The sequence below is a fragment of the Hibiscus syriacus genome, unplaced genomic scaffold (assembly GCF_006381635.1).
Source record: "Hibiscus syriacus cultivar Baekdansim isolate YM2019G1 unplaced genomic scaffold, ASM638163v2 tig00111402_pilon, whole genome shotgun sequence".
In the NCBI taxonomy this organism is placed as follows: Eukaryota; Viridiplantae; Streptophyta; class Magnoliopsida; order Malvales; family Malvaceae; genus Hibiscus; species Hibiscus syriacus.
The window spans coordinates 1,527,912-1,548,911 of NW_024063082.1; the positions used below are offsets into that span (position 1 = coordinate 1,527,912).

A 21,000-nucleotide genomic window follows, 5' to 3' on the forward strand; every position below is an offset into this window, starting at 1 on the left:
AAATTATAAAAGTTCGATAATATGATAATTATTTTATAGTATTTAGAAAAATTTATTAATAATTTTATAATATTTTAATAAATTTAACAAGTATTTTATAATTTTTTAAATTTTATTAACGAAAATTATCATTTGTATATAACTCAATGATATCTAATATACTTTATTTGAAAATATATATTAAACTTAGTAAAAAATATTATACAATTAAACTTAGTAAAAAAAATTTATATAAAAACTTAAAAAATCATGGGGACATACAATTATTAGCATTAAAAGATAAAATAAATGTTTTAATAAAAAAATATTCACAATATTGAAAAATATGATTCTTATCATTTAATTCTGGTAAAGTACAAAAGTCTCTTTATACAAAATAAATAAATAAAAAACAAATAATATATTTTTTTCTAAATAGAAAAATACTAATTGATGTATATTATATGGAGTATATATTATATATATTTTTTTATGTTAGTACTAGAATCGGATTGTACCACTCGAATAAATTAAGATGATTTAAATGATATTATAAAATCGAGTATTGATATATTTGTGAATCAATAATAATTGATAATTAAAATATAATTTTTTAAACAATTACTTAAACTGAAATAAACAGATTGAATTAAAATCAAATTGATTTCATTATCGATTGATTTAATAATAATTTTTAAAATAATATATAATATTAAAACCAAAATCTAATAGTCCGTAGATGTAATAATTTATAATAATAATATTCGTATAATATTTATTTAATATATTTTTTCAAATAAAGTATATTAGATATCGTTGAGTTCTATACAAATGATCATTTTCGTCAATAAAGTTTAAAAATTTATAAAATATTTATTAAATTTATTAAAAGATTGTAAAATTATAAATAAATTTATCTAAATACTATAAAATTATTATTATATTATTGAACTTTTATAATTTATTACAACATTATAGTGACTATTTTGTAATAATTCATTAAATTTAATGACATTTTATATTTTTTTTAAAAATTAATAGCAAAAATGGTTATTTGAGTATAGTTTAAAAAATCAGTTTATTTATCTGCTAAAAATAAGAAGAGAAACGGTGCACGTTAAAGTTTTCTCTCCCGGTGCATGTTAGTTGGGCTAACAGCGATTGAAAACGAAGCCATTTCTCTCTTCGATTCTTCGATTCTTTATGTTCTTGTTGGTCATTTTCTTAGGGATTCTGCTGGGCAATGTCTGGGGAATCATCTACTGACTGGAGTAAGCTTTTTGCTGTCGGGAATGAGCAAGAGCTCGATTTCTTCCCCCCGGCTGAGGTTGAAGGCTCATTTGTTGTGAAACCTCCACGATACGTGTTCGAAGAAGGGATTATGGAGTGGAGATACGCTTTGGTTGAGCAGTTTGTTGATGCAATCCCTAACTTTGGTTCTTTACAAAAGACTATTGAATTGATGTGGAGTAAAGTTGCTCCGGTCAAGGTCAGTTTAGCTGGTCTTAATTTGTTCATTTTTTCATTCGTTAATTCATCAGCTAGGGATTGGATTTTAGAAAATGGTCATTAGCACGTCCAATATAAACAATTATTTCTTAAGAAGTAGGAGCCAAATTTGAAAGAGCTTCAGTTTGATTTAATTCGTATGCCAATTTGGATTCAATTGTTTAATATACCTTTATAGCTCTATTCAAAGAAGGGGTTGAGCTATAATACTAGTGCAATTGGTAAACCCTTTCTTATGGACTCGATTACAGCTGTCAGAGAAAGACTAGAATACGCTCGAGTTTGTATTGAGGTCTTAGTTGGTTCTAGAATTCCTGACTTTGTTGATGTGATGAATCAATAGCCAAGATTAAAGTTAAAGTTCCCTGGATGCCTCTATCTTGTGGTGACTGTGGCCGATTTGGTCATTTGGTTAAATTTTGCCCAAGACGAGGTAAGATTGAGCAGGTATGGAGAGTTAAGGAGACTGCCCCAGTGGTTAAATCTGTTGATTCCATCTATGGTTCTGAGATGGTCTTGAAGGTGAATGATACTGGTAATGACAATGTAGCTGATAATGTTGTTAATTATCTTTGTTCAGCTGGCAAAGAATCTTTTATCAAATGGACTAATGAGTATGATAGTGGGATTGATAATGTTGGTGTTGGTAATGAGAAAGTTTTAGAGATCCCACAACCCTCTCAGGTAGGTCCTGCTGTAGTACCTAGCCAAGGTAGTAACCCTCAACTGAAGAGAGGTAGGGGTAGACCTGCTAAGGAGAGGGGTAAGGCTATTGGGGGAGGGTCAAAGAATAAGTTTGAAGTACTTAATTCTATCGACCCTGAGAGCTTACCTTCTGTGGACTCAGGCAGGAAACAGAGAGTTGCTTCTCTCGGTGTTGAGAAAGTAATGCAAGATTTGAAAATTAAGAAAAAGAAACATGTTGAAAAGGCAAAAAAAATGGAAGTAAGTGGTGGTGCTTCTTCCTCTGCCCCTATGCCATGTTGATTTGTTTCTGGAACGTAAAGGGCTTTAATAACCCCCTTAAATAGAAGAAAGTTTTGCGTTGGGCGGTTGGTTGTCAAATTAGCATATTGTGCCTCTTTGAGACAAGAGTGAAAGAAAATAAATTTGTATCTATATTGAACCAAAGTTTTGGAGACTGGAATTCGTGTTATAACTATAACCATGCCATTAATGGTCGTATCTAGGTCCTCTGGCATAGTAGTTTGAATTGTGTGGTCTGATCAGTCTTTGATCAGTGTGTTTCTGTTAAGACAGATTTTGGTGGTAAAGATTTATACATATCTGTTATATATGGCTCGAATGATGGAGTTCACCGCAAGCAACTTTGGAATCAACTTATTTCTTTGGAGAATATTGTAGGTTCTGATCCTTGGCTACTGGGGTTAACTTTAATGTTATCCTCAACTCAGAAGAAACCTCAGTGCCTGTTAGTGGAAGTTTGTTGGTTGATATTTCTGACTTTCAAAACTGTGTTGAGCAGTTGGGCCTCTCTGATCACCTATCTACTGGCCCCTTGTTCACCTGGTCCAACAAGCAACAGGGTAGTTTCCTAGCTCACAAACTGGACCGTGTTCTCATCAACCATGCCTAGTTGGGATCTTTTGCTGACTCGGAGGTTGAGTTTTTGGCCCCGAGAGACTCTGACCACTGTCCAGGCCTTGTTTGGATTCATAAGCCTGCCCCAATTGCAAGGCCGAAGCCCTTCAAATTTTTTAATTTTTGGGCCCTACACCCTCAATTCTTGTCTATTATTGAAGATCCTTGGTGGTCCCTTATCATTGGCAACCCAGCTCAGGTTTTATTTCTGAAGCTTAAAAGACTGAAATGCCGTCTTAAGGAGCTTAACAAATCTCATTTCAATGATATCTCAGGCAGGGTTAAGCAAAAGCGGGAGGAATTGTTAAAAATTTAGCTGGCTAACCTTGATCCATGTACTGTTGGTAATAAAATTACTGTTAAAACGGAGGTTGAAAAGGAGTTGAGAGCCCTTGAGGAAGCTGAATTGCTTTTCTACAAGCAAAAAGCCAAGGTTAATTGGATTCAACAAGGGGACCAATGGACTCGGTTCTTTTATTCCCTGGTCACAAGCAAGAGGAAGATCAATACCATTAGTGTGCTCTTTGATCAGCATGGGGGCAGATTGGACACTTTCGAGGATATGTCTAATGAGGTAGTTAATTTTTTCAAAACAAGTTGGGGAGGATTGACCAAAATATCAAAGGCTCCAACATTAATATCATTAGTGTAACACCCCCAACCCGTACCCGACCCGAATATGAGTCAGAGATATTACATTGACTTTTAAAACACAACTCTTAACCAATAATAGCAAAATATTTGAACTTATATTAAGAAAATACGATAATATACATATTGTAATATAAGTTTACCAAAATATTCAGAGCATACACAACTTAACTCTTTAATTACATGCCAACTGCCATTTACATAACAAAATGACCTACTGATTAAGTTGCTTCTGATCTGGTGGTTACAGAAGTAATGCTGTCAAGCTGCTTCACTTGTCTCGTCTACTTTCTCGGATCCTACGTGTGAAACACTCACACGCTAAGTCATCGACTTAGTGAGCCAATGTAATAATAATAACAAGGCAATGTAATGAAAATGTCATAATCATATGAAATGAGATGCAAATATGTACTTAATCAATGTAGTCTACATCATCAATATCCATACCTGTAAGCGTATGACTTTAACATTCATGAATCTGTATTAATAAGTTTATTGGCCCATGATATTATATTGAGAACCTAAGGTATCTGAGTAATGTGAGGTTGTGCACTATGCTGTCACCACAGCTCGTATAAATGCACCGAAGTGCCGCGTAGAATTGCACCGTAGTGCCATATAATAATGTCCATAAGGACCACATAGAATTCCTTAAGAATCATATACATATGCTAGGGATCACATATGTGTCTCACCAGACTTCACACATGTTCCAAAGAATATATATATATATATATCCCGAAGGACCGCGTAGAATTTTGTCCCGAAGGACCGCGTAGACCCTCTACCCTTGGCATGCCAACTATACCTATAGTTCTCATCTACATAACATGGGCTTTTACATTTCACGTAGTCTATATCGCGTAGACATGTAAATTCTTACCTTTTCACATAGCTCATAACTTTTCTTGCATATTCATGTCATATAATGCATTTTATATGAATTCATGTCATGTCTCATAATACAAAATATGCTCATGTGCCAAGATATAAAATATAGACTTATCACAAGTCTAGAATGGAGTATATTTCTATAATTATGCTATGCATATGCACTAACCTATATTTCTTTGCCTTCTCTTCGATCGATCCTACTTGTAGATTGTTCCCGAACTCGTATAGGCTCGGTATCTACATAAACATAATTTTCAAGATGATCATCAGATGTCTATGTCTTGAAATTAATCTTTAATAGCTACCCATTTAAGGAATTAATAGTTTAGTCTTTCTTTCTTTTCTCTTCTTTTTTTTATATGGGGGAATCGGTTCCCCCCTTGGGGTATCGATTCCCCACTAGCATTCTGGAAATTCATATACGTTGAGGGGGTATCGATTCCCCTTGAATGGGTACCGATTCCCCTAGCCCAGAAATCCTATTTTGAGCTCGAAAATCATCTCATTTCAGCTCAAACATACCTATTTCACTCCCTTTAATACTCTTAGCTTTCATACACTTACTTAAACTAATTATTATCCATTCAATACCTCTAAAACTAAAAAAAAAACTAATCATCCATATAGAATTGAAGAATCTTACTCAAATTCCAACTTGTTCTAATTTCAATTCTATTACCTCATACTTCTTAATTAACTTATTGACAAGTCAAAAATCTTATTCAAACTTCAAAAACTCATCCATATCAAAATTTCATCTAAAAACTCATTTTCCAAATCTATACCTAAAACACTTATCTTGTTGTCTTAATGTCATATAAGCTTTCCTTTAGCTTATATAACATCCAAACTTCCATTTCCAATCTAAAAATTAAAGAAACTACCCAGGTTCAGATTCTTACCTTAAACTTGGTCTTCACGTTTGGAAGAAGAGAAGAGTGAAGATAAGAAAGAAGGAAGAAGAGATAAGAGGATTCTGGAAACATTTGTTTCCTCCTAATGCCCCACGTGGGTTATAATATAACCCCTTAAAATTTTTAATTATTATTATTTTTTCCTTGCAAATGACCATTTTGTCCTTAAATTCATTTCATATTTACTAACAATTATTTTTAACCTATATATATTTATTCTACTTTAATCACCAAATTCTGAATTTTTACAATTTAGTCACTAACCCGTTATTTAGGATGTTACAAATCTCTCCCCCTTAAGAAAATTCGTCCTCGAATTTTCATTGCACGAACAAATGAGGGTATTGATGTCGCATATCTTCTTCACGATCCCACGTTGCTTCTTCTACTTTGTGATTTCTCCACAACACTTTGACCAAAGGAATAGTCTTGTTCCTCAATTGCTTAACCTCCTGAGCTAAAATTTGAATCGGTTCTTCCTCATAAGTCATATCCGGTTGTACCTCGATCTCTTCTGGATTTATGATATGGGAGGGATCCGATCGATATCTTCGAAGCATTGAGACATGGAATATATTGTGAATCTTTCCCATTTCTGGTGGTAACGTCAATTGGTATGCTACGGGTCCCGCCCTTTTTATAATTTCATACGGTCCAATAAACCGAGGACTTGATTTTCCTTTTCGACCAAATCTCAACACCTTCTTCCATGGAGACACTTTTAAAAACACTTTATCTCCAACTTGAAATTCAATTTCTTTCCTTTTTAGATCTGCATATGATTTCTGTCTGTCTGCTGCAGCTTTGAGATTACTCTGAATTATTTGGACCTTTTCTTCTACTTCCTGAATCAACTCAGGACCAAGCACTTCTTTATCTTTGAGCTAGTACCAGTTCAAAGGCGTACGACATTTCCTTCCGTAAAGAGCTTCATAGGGAGCCATTTTAATACTCGACTGATAGCTATTGTTGTAAGCGAACTCTGCCAGCGGTAAATACTTTTCCCATGATCCTTTAAATTCCATTACGCATGCTCTCAACATATCTTCCAATATCTGAATAGTTCTCTCTGATTGCCCATCAGTCTGAGGATGAAAAGCCGTACTAAAGTTTAAACGAGTCCCCAACGCTCCATGCAAAGATTTCCAGAATCTAGAAGTGAATCGAGGGTCTCGATCAGAGACTATGGAAACATGTACTCCATGCAATCTAATAACTTCTCTAATATACAACTCTGCATACTTTTCCATAGAGAAATCCGTTCTAACCTGAAGGAAATGCGCTGACTTAGTTAATCGATCAACAATTACCCAAATTGATTCTCTTTTGTTCGGAGTCAAGGGTAACCCCGAAATAAAATCCATCGTAACATTTTCCCATTTCCATTGAGGAATGAAAAGCGGTTGCAATAATCCTGATGGAACTTGATGCTCGGCTTTGACTTGTTGACATATCAAACACTTAGACACAAAATCGATGATGCTTCGTTTTATCCCTGACCACCAAAATCGATTCTTCAAATCCATATACATCTTGGTTCCACCTGGATGCATCGTTAACGGACTGCAATGAGCCTCTGATAAAATTTCTTTCTTCAAGTCATCATTGTCGGGTATTACAATTCTTCCTTTACAATATAGATTTCCATCTAACTTAATCTCAAAGTTTTTAATCTCTTTGTTCTTTACTTGTTCAATTCTTTTCAAACACACTTAATCTTTACTTTGCAATTCTCTTATTCGTTCCAACCATGCTGGTTTAAGGGTTAATTCTGCACAAAGACCACCGTATCCCGTTAAAGATAATCTTGCATCCATAGCTCTTAAGGCTGCAAACGTCTTTCTACTCAAAGCATCTGCTACCACATTAGCCTTTCCAGGATGATAATCAATTATCACATCATAATCCTTTAAGAACTCTACCCATCTACGTTGCCTCAAATTCAATTCTTTTTGAGTCATCAGGTACTTCAGGCTCTTATGATCCGTATATAAGTAACAACGTTCCCCATAAAGATAATGACACCAAATCCTGAGAGCGAATACTACAGCAACCATTTCTAAATCATGAGTGGGGTAATTCCTTTCATGTGGTTTCAACTGTCTCGATGCATACGCTACCACCTTTCCTTCTTGCATTAATACACACCCCAACCCGTTATGGGATGCGTCACTATATACTACAAAATTCTTGCCAGATTCCGGTTGAACCAATATCGGAGTTTCTGTCATAATTCTCTTTAAAGCTTCGAAACTTTCTTGACATTCCGAAGTCCAAACAAATAGTACGTTCTTTCTCATTAACTTTGTTAGAGGCAACACAATCATCGAAAAATTCTTAACGAATCTTCGATAGTAACCGGCAAGTCCAAGAAAACTCCGAACTTCAGACACATTCTTAGGAACTTCCCAATCCATTATAGCTTTAACCTTCTAAGGGTCTACTCTAATCCCAACTGCCGAGATCACATGCCCCAAGAAAATTACTTCCTTTAACCAGAACTCACATTTGGACAATTTGGCATACAACTTTTTATCTCTTAAAATTTGCAAGACGATCCTCAGATGTGTGCTATGCTCTTCATGGGATTTCGAGTACACCAGTATGTCATCAATAAAGACAACAACAAACTGATCCAAGTAGGGCTGAAAAATCCTGTTCATAAGATCCATGAAAGCGGCAGATGCATTCGTTACTCCAAATGGCATTACAATGAATTCATAATGACCATATCTCGTTCTGAAAGCTGTCTTCGGAATGTCTTTTTCCTGAATCTTCAATTGGTGATAACCGGAACGTAAGTCAATCTTCGAGAATACCGAAGCTCCTTTTAATTGATCAAACAAATCGTCAATACGTGGAAGGGGATACTTATTCTTGATTGTCACCTTATTGAGCTGTCGATAATCAATGCAAAGACTCATTGATCCATCCTTCTTTTTAACAAATAACACCGGAGCTCCCCAAGGCGATACACTTGGTCGGATAAATCCCTTCTCTAGCAACTCTTGTAATTGATTCTTTAACTCTTGCAATTCTTTTGGAGCCATTCTATAAGGTGACATTGCAATTGGAGCGGTTCCTGGCATTACTTCAATTTGAAATTCTACCTCTCTATCCGGAGGTAATCCTGGCAATTCAGCAGGAAAAACATCAGGGAACTCTCGAACTATTGGAATCTCCTCTAACCTTTTCTCTTGAGCTCTTGAATCAATCACATTTGCAAGAAAACCCTGACATCCTTGTAGCAATAATTTCTTGGCAGACATCACTGATATTACATTTGCTAAAGGATTACACATTTCACTGATCACATTAACTTCTATTCCTTCTGGACTCTTCAGGGTTACCTTTTTCAATCTACAGTCGACATTCCCATAATAATGAAACAACCAATCCATTCCCAGAATCACTTCAAACTCGTCAAAGGGTAATTCCATCAGATTAGCAGGGAATTCAATTCCCTTAACCTTTATGGGACACCCCTTACAGACTTTGTCCACCTGAGTACTATGCCCTAACGGATTAGTTACTATCATCACATTACTCGTAGCTTCTATAGGAATCCTCAACTCCTTTACTAACTTACTTGTAATATAAGAATAATTAGAACCCGGATCAATCAGCACCAATACTAATTTATCATACAACTGAAAAGTACCTGCTATAATATCAGGGTCATCACGGTCTTCACTTGTCTTTAGATTGTATACCCGAGCAGTGGATCGAACTTCAGGTTGAGCAGAGAATTCAGACGGGTTCCTTCCTCTGCCTCTTCCTCGTCCTCTTTGTGAGGAAGAACCAACTCTTCCAGATGGTGCAGGCTCAACAACAATCAATGGACAATCCCTGATAAAATGTCTGGCATCTCCGCATCGAAAACAAGTCCCAACAGCCATACGACAAGCCCCATAATGGTTTTTCCCACAGTGCTGACACTGTCTCCCTTGACTCGGAGTAGATCTCCTAGCACCAGATTTCACTGACTGCGTCTGTCTAGGTCTTGCCTGACTTGCTCCCTTAGCAGACGATGCAACTGATTCTGATCTAGCTTGTGATCGAAATCCCGAGTCTCTTCCCCTTTTTGATGGTACTGAGCTAGAAGAAGTAGTCGTCCTCTTTGATGTCTGAACTCTTGAGTCCCTAAATCTTTCATTCTGAGCCCTTTCAAGAGCTTTTGCACGATTAATCACCTCCTAGAACGAGGACAAGTTTAATACTATCAACAATTCTTTAAGTCTAGGGCGCAAGCCCTCCACAAACCATTCGCAAGCATCTTTTTCAGTAGGCACAAGCTCAGCTGCAAACCTGCTCAGCTTATTAAACTCACATTCGTACTCATATACAGAGCGGCTCATCTGCTTCAAATTCATAAACTCCTGCTTCATTTGTCGGATAAACTGATCTCCAATATACTTGTTTTTAAATTCTTCTAAAAACAAAGACCAAGTCAACTGGTCGGTTGACATCCTAATGGTGACGTTCGTCCACCATATCCTCGCCTGACCCCTCAATAAAGACACATCTCCATCTAATTTCTCCACTTCGGAACAGTGGAGACCATCTAACATGATTTTCAAATCATTCAACCAAAGATCCGCTGACACTGGACCTTCCTCAGCTTCTCCCTTAAATTCGGGAGCTCCTAAACCTCTCAACTCTTTTGCTACATTTATTCTTTGAGTTAGTGGAGTAGAAGGTTAAAGAAGCGTCAGAATAGCGTCTAACGTTCTGAAGAACGTATCTTGATCTTGCACAGGCACTCCTTGAGATGCCTGTTCTTCACCTTGCCTGGCCAGGGCAGGTGAATTACTGCTTTCAGCATGCCTATCTTCTCCCGCTTCACTTCGGGAGCTATTATGTCTGGACATCTAATAAGAATAAGCACATTGTTCTATTAGCAAAACAGCATACTCATACTATACCAGATCAGAAGTTCTCACTATTTGTTGGCATGTATTCCATTTAAAGACTCTATAGACTCTGGTTCATGCCTAGAATCGGCTAAACCATAGCTCTGATACCATTAAATGTAACACCCCCAACCCGTACTTGACCCGGATATGAGTCAGAGATATTACATTGACTTTTAAAACACAACTCTTAACCAATAATAACAAAATATTTGAACTTATATTAAGAAAATACGATAATATACATATTGTAATATAAGTTTACCAAAATATTCAGAGCATACACAACTTAACTCTTTAATTACATGCCAACTGCCATTTACATAAAAAAATGACCTACTGATTAAGTTGCTTCTGATCTGGTGGTTGCAGAAGTAATGCTGTCAAGCTGCTTCACCTGTCTCGTCTACTTTCTCAGATCCTACGTGTGAAACACTCACACGCTAAGTCATCGACTTAGTGAGCCAATGTAATAATAATAACAAGGCAATGTAATGAAAATGTCATAATCATATGAAATGAGATGCAAATATGTACTTAATCAATGTAGTCTACATCATCAATATCCATACCTGTAAGCGTATGACTTTAACATTCATGAATCTGTATTAATAAGTTTATTGGCCCATGATATTATATTGAGAACCTAAGGTATCTGAGTAATGTGAGGTTGTGCACTATGCTGTCACCACAGCTCGTATAAATGCACCGAAGTGCCGCGTAGAATTGCACCGTAGTGCCATATAATAATGTCCATAAGGACCACATAGAATTCCTTAAGAATCATATACATATGCTAGGGGTCACATATGTGTCTCACCAGACTTCACACATGTTCCAAAGAATATATATATATATATCCCGAAGGACCGCGTAGAATTTTGTCCCGAAGGACCGCGTAGACCCTCTACCCTTGGCATGCCAACTATACCTATAGTTCTCATCTACATAACATGGGCTTTTACATTTCACGTAGTCTATATCGCGTAGACATGTAAATTCTTACCTTTTCACATAGCTCATAACTTTTCTTGCATATTCATGTCATATAATGCATTTTATATGAATTCATGTCATGTCTCATAATACAAAATATGCTCATGTGCCAAGATATAAAATCTAGACTTATCACAAGTCTAGAATGGAGTATATTTCTATAATTATGCTATGCATATGCACTCACCTATATTTCTTTGCCTTCTCTTCGATCGATCCTACTTGTAGATTGTTCCCGAACTCGTATAGGCTCGGTATCTACATAAACATAATTTTCAAGATGATCATCAGATGTCTATGTCTTGAAATTAATCTTTAATAGCTACCCATTTAAGGAATTAATAGTTTAGTCTTTCTTTCTTTTCTCTTCTTTTTTTTATATGGGGGAATCGGTTCCCCCCTGGGGGTATCGATTCCCCTCTAGCATTCTGGAAATTCATATACGTTGAGGGGGTATCGATTCCCCTTGAATGGGTACCGATTCCCCTAGCCCAGAAATCCTATTTTGAGCTCGAAAATCATCTCATTTCAGCTCAAACATACCTATTTCACTCCCTTTAATACTCTTAGCTTTCATACACTTACTTAAACTAATTATTATCCATTCAATACCTCTAAAACTAAAAAAAACTAATCATCCATATAGAATTGAAGAATCTTACTCAAATTCCAACTTGTTTTAATTTCAATTCTATTACCTCATACTTCTTAATTAACTTATTGACAAGTCAAAAATCTTATTCAAACTTCAAAAACTCATCCATATCAAAATTTCATCTAAAAACTCATTTTCAAAATCTATACCTAAAACACTTATCTTGTTGTCTTAATGTCATATAAGCTTTCCTTTAGCTTATATAACATCCAAACTTCCATTTCCAATCTAAAAATCAAAGAAACTACCCAGGTTCAGATTCTTACCTTAAACTTGGTCTTCACGTTTGGAAGAAGAGAAGAGTAAAGATAAGAAAGAAGGAAGAAGAGATGAGAGTATTCTGGAAACATTTGTTTCCTCCTAATGCCCCACGTGGGTTATAATATAACCCCTTAAAATTTTTAATTATTATTATTTTTTCCTTGCAAATTACCATTTTGTCCTTAAATTCATTTCATATTTACTAACAATTATTTTTAACCTATATATATTTATTCTACTTTAATCACCAAATTCTGAATTTTTACAATTTAGTCACTAACCCGTTACTTAGGATGTTACAATTAGAGACTTACTTGGTTACACCTTGCCTAGGGGGCTGCTGATACCTTATGTAGTATGGTCTCTGACAAAGAAATTAAGGATGCTATTTGGGGACAAGGGAATAACAAGTTCCCGGGTCCTGACGGTTACAATCCTTATTTCTTTAAGAAGGCATGACCAATTGTTGGAGAGGACTTCAAAGCTGCCATCAGGTATTGTTTCGATGCTTCTTTTATTCTTCCATCACTTAATGCAACAACCATTACCCTAGTGCCTAAAGTTCCTAACTCGAACACTGTCAAAGATTTTAGGCCCATTTCGTGTTGTTCTGTGATCTATAAGACAATAGCAAAAATCTTAGTAAATCGGCAGTCTTCTGTTTTTCTTGACATGATTACTAATAACCAGACTGATTTTGTTAAAGGGAAAAGCATTGTTGATAACACTTTGCTTGCCCAAGAGATAGTTAGAGGTTATGCTAGGAAAAATAACTCCCCTAGATGTGCCCTGAAAATTGATTTACAGAAATCATTTGATTCATTGAATTGGGAGTTTGTTATTTTTATTCTTCATGCTATGAGGTTGCCTGAAAAATTCATTGGATGGATATGGATATGTGCTTGCGTCACTCATCCTAGCTACTCAGTTGTGTTAAATGGGAGTCTTGCGGGGTTTTTTAAGGGTGCTAGAGGTGTTAGACAGGGTGACCCTCTCTCTTTGTCCTAGCAATGAATGTCCTCTTCAACTTGTTGAATATTGCTGCTTTGAAGGGAGTCTTCAAATTCCATCCCAAATGCATAAAGATATGCCTAACTCACATCTGTTTTGTTGATGACCTCCTCATATTTTGTAAGGGCACTTTTGATTCTATAATGGGAGTGCAGTCCGTGTTGGATGTCTTTTACTCGTTCTCGGGGTTGAAGCTCAATGCTGGCAAGTGTGAAATGTTTACAGCTAGTATGAATCCTGAACTATGTGCTTTTCTTTATGATGCTATTGGCTTTAAGTTGGGGTCCCTCCCAATAAGATACCTTGGAGTTCCTTTGGTGTCGCGAAAGATTGTAGTAAAAGACTGCCAATGTATGATTGAAAATATTAGAACTAAATTGCACTCTTGGGCTAATAGGCACTTAAGTTTTGCTGGTAGACTGCAACTTATCCGTTCTATCCTTTTTAGTATAGCTAACTATTGGTGTAGGCAGATAATTCTTTCTCAGTCGATAATAAAGAAAATTGAGCAGCTTTGTTCCCGGTTCTTCTGGAAAGGAGTTGATCTGTCTGCTAGTGGTGCTCGAGTAAGCTGGAGGCAAGTTTGCCTTATGAAATCTGATGGTGGTCTGGGTATTATTGACATTGGGGCTGGAATAAGGCTTGTATAGGTCTTCTGATTAAGAAACTTATGGCCAATGATGGCTCCCTTTGGGTGGCATGGATTAAAGACTTTGATTTTTGGCAGATGAGCATTCCCCAAAATGCTAGTTAGTGTTTTAAGAGAATTTTAAAAATGAGGTTTGAGGTCTCACATATACTTGTTGGTGCAGTAAATGGTCTCAGCACGAGGAGGATTTGGGAGGAGTTGTGAATTCAGGGCCCCAATGTATCTTGGCATAATTCAGTTTGGTTTCTTGGGCGTATTCCAAAGCAGAGTACCATCTTGTGGATGGCCATCCTTGACAGGTTGCCTACTCGGACGAGACTCCTATGAATGGGTCTGAATATCGATACTGACAAGTGTTTACTTTGTGATGCTGAATCTGAGACTCGAGGTCACCTATTTTTTTGATGCAATTTTGTGAAAGAACTGTGGGGAAATGTTCTCTCTTTGTGTGGTATTTTACGCAATGTTAGTACATGGGATAGGGAGTTAGAATGTGCTACTAAACTCCTCAGGGGTAAATCCCTTATTGTACGAATTCTGAAGCTCGCCCTTGCTGGTCACGTCTATGGCTTATGGCGCAAGAGGAATAACAAATTATTTGGGGATTGTGCCAGGTTGGTAGGTGATATGCTCAATGATATTCGGGATACCATTTAGATCCGCCTCAGCAATTGGTCCATTTGCAAGTCTGATTCGAGGAATATTGCCCTCTGTGCAAAGTGGGGTATATGAGCTAATGTTCTTCTGTTTTGTTCCCCTTGTTGGTTTCATTATTGTTATTTTGCTGATTATGTAGTGTACTGTTCTTTGTAGCAGGATTTCTCTGCTTTCTTGGGCAATGAAAATGGAATTATCCCAAAAAAAATAAAAAAAATAGTTTATTTATATTTCAGTTTATTTTAGCAGTATGCAGACGTTAAAAAACAAACAGTCTTCTTCTTACAGACTGTAGACTTTTGGTCAACCTCTTCTGCTGCAGATGCCTGCAGATGTGGTCCGCAGACTGTAGACCTTTTACCTCTGCAAAAACAAACACCACCTAAGGCTCAATTTTAAATATTTCAAATCTGTTAGGGACTTGAAAAACAATTAAACTGAAAAGGTTGGAAACAATATTTAATTTTCAAATTTTAAATAATAGGATATCGGGAAACAATTAAACCAAATAGGTTACGGAAGCATGGCAAGTCCCGCCACTAATATTGGGACCTAATTGTTTTTTTTTTTTTAAATCAATTATTTTATCTTCGAAAATAGTTTCAAGAAATTTGTAAATTTGTGGCATGTTGTATTTATTGAAATTCTCATTTCTTTACGAGTTAAGGTACTCAGATAAAATTTTTCATCTATTAGTCTTTAATTAATATACGTCTTCCAAATATAGAATTTTAATAAATTAAAATGCATAAATAATTATCTCTAATAAGTCTACGTGATACGTCATAACGAAATTTAATGTATAACTAATTAAATCACTTAACTTGTTAGTCAACAAATAGTCATAACGATCCTACAACTGAGTCATAACGATCTTACAACTGACATTTACACTAAAGATCACTATAAATATCCATAACTAAGACTAGAAATAGAGGATCAATCATTCTTGAATCGCATTATTCTTGTAACACCTCAATTTAGGGGCTAAATTTTAGAAATTATAAAGTATTGAATTTAATTGGTATTTTGAAAGAAATGGTGGATTAAATTGTAAAATTTAAAAGTTGACAGACCGTTTTGAAAAGTTCAGGAAATTCATTGACTAAACCATGATTTAACCATTTTTATTTTGGAGAGAATTATAAATCTCCCACGTATGTTCAGTAGAAATATTTCTCAGCTTTCCTCTCCAATAACCCTCCTTTCAACTCCGATCTACTCGTCGTCCAACCTTTGATCAATGAGCCGAAACCACCATCGTGTTTGTTGTCGATCGAGGAACAAAACTCCTGAAACCTTTTGTCGTGAATCGTCGCCGTTCGTCGTTCATTTTAGTCGGAAATATCGTCGGTAATAACTCAATTTCAGTTGGTTTATCGTTGATTCACGATAATCCGACAATCCGTTTTCAACACTTCCCGCTAGGGGTGTGCAAATCCGGGTACCCGGATTTTCGGGTACCCGATTTTTGGGTACCCGGAACTTCCGGGTCGACGATTTCTCGGCCCGTGTCCCGACCCGGATGTTACGGGTACCCGGTAATCGGGTACCCGGATTTTGCGGGTACCCAGGAATCGGGTACCCGATACCCGGTTTTTAATTTTTTATTTTCAAATTATTAATTTAAAAAAATATATACACAAATTTAAATATTCGAAACTTCGAATTACATACTCTAATATCCGAACATAAAATTTAAAAGTTCGAAATACAAAATATAATAATCCATAATATAAATAATTCATTATATTTTATATAATTATATATATAAAAAATAAAAAAATAAAAACTAACCGGGTACCCGAGTACCCGGAAAAACTAGATTTTGTGACCCGGGCCCGACCCGGTTGGGTAATTTTTTTTTAGAGAATTACTCGGTTTTTTTAGATCCGGGTCGGCGGGTCGGGTATTTGCACACCCCTACTTCCCGCACCGTCGTGTTCCTTGCATCGTTTCGAGTCCACCGGTGTTCTCCGTTTCTCCGTCGTCACCGGCGCGTGGAGGGGTGAGCCCGTCAAAGTTTCCGACGTTTCGGAATCGAGCTCTCCGCCGTTCAAAATTATGAACCAGGCTTTGTAAGTGCCTCAAAATCGCTTAAAATAATTTTTAGGAATTTTTCTTGGAATTTTTCGACACCGTAGCACTGTTCACGCACCACCCATGAGAGTGAGGTCTGGTTGTAATTAATTTCTGTTTGTGTGCTATTTGTGTAAAATTCGGGTGTTAGTTTTGTAAATATTTACAGAAGGTGACTAATTTTGTAATTAATTTATGTTAGGGTGATATTTGTGTAAAATGGTCGACTGTTGATCGTTGAATTGCGTTGACCATAGTTGACCAGCATTGATTGGGCATTAAACGACCTTTGACTTTGACTGAGTATACCTATCCTGACGTTTTTCGATGTTCCAAATCTGATTCCGCAGTCCGTTTTTCAAAACTCGGACCAAAAGGCCTCGAAATTGCCAGTCAAACCCATTGACTTTGACTGAAAATTTCAAAAAGTCATATTTTATGTTTTCGATGTCCTGAATCCGAATCAGAAGTCTGTTTCACCAAATTCGAACCCGGTAAGATGTTTTTGACTAATTTATCATCCGATTCGATCCGTTTCTTAGAATTAAGCTCCGTTTTTATGTAATTTCTGTTGATATAGATCTGAGGAAATACTAGAAGATGATTTCAAGATCGAGAGCGTTCGAATGAAATTTAATGGTCGATCAGTATTGTACAGAAATCGAGGTAATACTTTACTATCTCTTTATGCTTTATGGAACTTGTGAATATTGATAAATGCATGATTAAGATAATGTTGGTCTCATTTGTGTAGTTAATTAATTTCTACACTCGATCTAAATACGGTGAAAAAGGTTCAGTAATTGATTATGGTTCAGATGACTTTTATAAGAAATTGAGGGATTGATAGAATTAAATTACAAGTTCTGTGCTTAGTGATAAATAAATCAACCTGGATCAGTAACTTATAATTTATTTCATCAAAGGTTAAATGTTAAAGGTACTTGGATGAGAAATTATGAGAATACTCCAGTAGAGTAAAATTACAAAAATACCCTTATGTTGTAAGATGACAAGAATTGTCCGTGGAAGTTGGTTAATAACTCTGAAAAGATATATTGATCCGGTAAAAATTATTGATGTGCATAAGAAAAGTTAGTTTTGCTTAGGAAATGCGGATAACCGGTTTTTAACCCCAAGAGGGTTTGTGCAATATGCTATAAGTCTGTTAAGGAATCATTTCAAGATCAGAGAATGTTCGGGAAAACAATTAACCACAGGATCTTTAAATTAAAATTATTTTCGTTAAGAGCTAATATCGAAATTATCTTGTTAAGAAATTATGAAAATGCCCTGGAAAGGTAACAATAGTCCGAGTTGACCCAGAATGGGAAAGTACTTTGAGGATTTGTACTTAACTCGATAAATTATGGATTTGATGGTTAAGATATGCCTTTGTACAGAAAAATTTCTGATAACTTGTAGGTAACTTCTGAAAATACTTTTAACCTTGAAATCTCTGATTTTAGAATAAATTATCAAGGGTGTTCTTTTGTCATAACTATTTAAAAGGGCTGGAAAAGATGATATGTTTGAATTAAATAATAAGATAAGATGAATGGAAATGATTGAAATACATCAGATCTCTCAGAATAGTTCGATAGGACTGACATAAATGATAAGTGTGAATTTAATAATAAGATCGGATAGAAGGAAATGATTGTAATACAATGGATCTATGAAATGACCAAAATACCCCTGGTATGGAAATGACCAAGAATATCACCAAGGTCAGGAATGAGTGGATATCCTCGAGCTCTGAAATGAATAGAATAAAATTGAACACCAAACTGACCAAAATACCTATATGGCCTATACTAAGTTAATTTCTTGGACTAATTAAGGAATCCAAATAAGCATAGGTGTTGGACTACCTTTAGAAGTTATGGAACATAGCTTAAGTGAGTTGATCAATCTTAATGATATGTCAGTACCTGAACGACATAGATGTTACTTGAATGTGTGTTTGTCTTCTCAAGTTTGGCTCGATGATAATTTTGGAAGTATTCAGCTCAGCTCAACTCTAGATCGCATTCAGTAGTAAGAATTTGATATTTGTTAGACAAATCGACCACGAAGACCAAATTGAATTGAACAGAAGTACATTATGTATCCGAAATTTAGAAATGTCTGGATTACCCTGTAAACCCCCGAAATAATTGGAATAGACATGACTGCTAAATGAACTAGGTAATCTTAATGACTGAGGATTTTAATAAGTGATTTGGATAAGTCTGAAAACTCTGATGAGTTTACATAGTGTACAATTACGATGGGTTATGAACAAAATAATCAAGTACCTTAGCATTACATGATATTGTGTAAGCGTGGAAATGAGATAAAGAGCATTGAAATATCTGTTAGTTTCATTAAGATCTATTCAACGATGATTCCAAAGATGATCAATGGACAATAATTTGTGGTATTAATGAGTAAATACCCTGGAAAGACAATGAATTGACCAGACGACAAGCATTTGATCTGAGAATTCGATTATCCGATCAATCGACATAGTTGTAAAGGATTCTGAATACCCTTTTGATTACGTACAACTTCTGAAAAATGTCCGAATAAAATATGATCCTTATAATTCATATTCTGAATAATTGATGATTCTGTAGTTAATAAACTATTCCAATAGTGATTCTAAATTATGACATTCTATTAGTAAACTGAAGATCCGTGTTTCTCTGCCGATAAGATTATTCAGTACCTCTGAATAATATCTGTAAACTCTGGTGTGTTCCCTAATCATATAAATATTTAATCTGATTTTCGACTTTAATTCTGTTCTGATTTCTGATATGGATTCTGTTATGATATCTGATCTGAATTCTGTTATGATATCTGATCTGAATTCTGTTTTGATATCTGATCTGAATTCTGTTTTGATTTCTGATATCTCCGTTTACCGACGGATAAATTTTTTTTATCTGGGGGGTTTATTGTTGGAGGAAGATTATCTGCAGGCTTCTCGGCTGTGTGCTCAGGGCCTCACTGGTTGTGCGGGGTGTATAGTTCCGGGGAACCTACACAAACATATTGTGAAAGGATGGGGGTGTATATATATATGTTTTAAAAAATATGTATTTTTTTACTGGTTTTATGGGAACACACTAGATAACCTATTTTGATATCCTGAACCTAGACATCCGAAATATTTATGTAAACTGAAAACTCATTTTTCGTTACCACCTAAAATATCAGTAGGATATTCGATCAACATAAAAATATATAGATGTATGAACCAATAAGGAAAAATACGTTTATTTGTATCTGCACGTTCTTCAGCATAATCTGGTAGTTCTGTATTACTGAGCTTTCCAAAGCTCACCCTTTTACTCATCTTTTCATGTTAAAAGAATTGTACCAGTACAACTATCGTATTCAGTAAGGGAGTTCTTTCGGCGTTGTTATCAGAGTATGGTACGTGTGATTAGGGGACATGTAATTATATTTTGTTTTATATACGAGTTTGAAAATATGTTTTAGTTATGTATACTGATAAATCATTTTATAAGTACATGTTTTATTAAAAGTTTTAAATTTTCCGCTATTTTTACAGTGGGTCACTCCAGTGATCCTAATGTGACACTCCAGATCGGATCGAGTTACCCGCATCAGTCTGAGGGGGTTACAATTCTTCTTGATGACCCATTCTATTCTTTATTCAAACATCGACCAATAGTCATTTTTTCATCGACCACAATTCTCCACACAATTAGAAGAGGTAAATCGTCAATAGCCGACGAGATAAATTTGTTCTCATCAATATCATTCTCGTTGGTTACCATTGTACCACATAAAAAACTGTCACATTTTATATTAATAAATAATTATAATAAATCTAAATTTGAATTTAAAGTTTAAAAATTTATTAGTTAACTTTTAACTTAATTGATATGATTATTATAATATCGTATTAAAAATATATAAATTGAAATAATTTTAAACTTTTTGTATCTTTTGATTTAAAGATTCAAATCAAAGAATTTAAAGTAAGATAAGCGAAAAGTTTCGTAGGCTATAGCCTATACATTAGAACTTAGAATTCTAGCAAAATTTCCCTCAAATTACATTATACGTGGAATTTCAAAATTTATTATGAAAAATGACACAAAAAATATTATGTTTATTTAAAAAATTTAACGCATTGAGTTTGAATGCTAAAAAATATTATATTTATTTAAAAAATTTAACGTATTAAGTTTGAATACTTATATATAT

General features: G+C 35.3%; 1 protein-coding gene across 1 annotated transcript; it reads left to right on the forward strand.

Annotated features, from left to right (window-relative positions):
* Positions 1-13,387: 13,387 nt before the first annotated feature.
* Positions 13,388-14,038, forward strand: LOC120162312. The gene has a single exon (XM_039172477.1). The coding sequence runs from the start codon at positions 13,388-13,390 to the stop codon at positions 14,036-14,038; it is 651 nt and encodes a 216-aa protein (XP_039028408.1).
* The last annotated feature ends 6,962 nt before the right edge of the window (positions 14,039-21,000 follow it).

Coding starts and splice junctions, on each gene's coding strand:
- LOC120162312 (XM_039172477.1), top strand. CDS start 13,388: ATGAATGTCCTCTTCAACTTGTTGAATATTGCTGCTTTGAAGGGAGTC.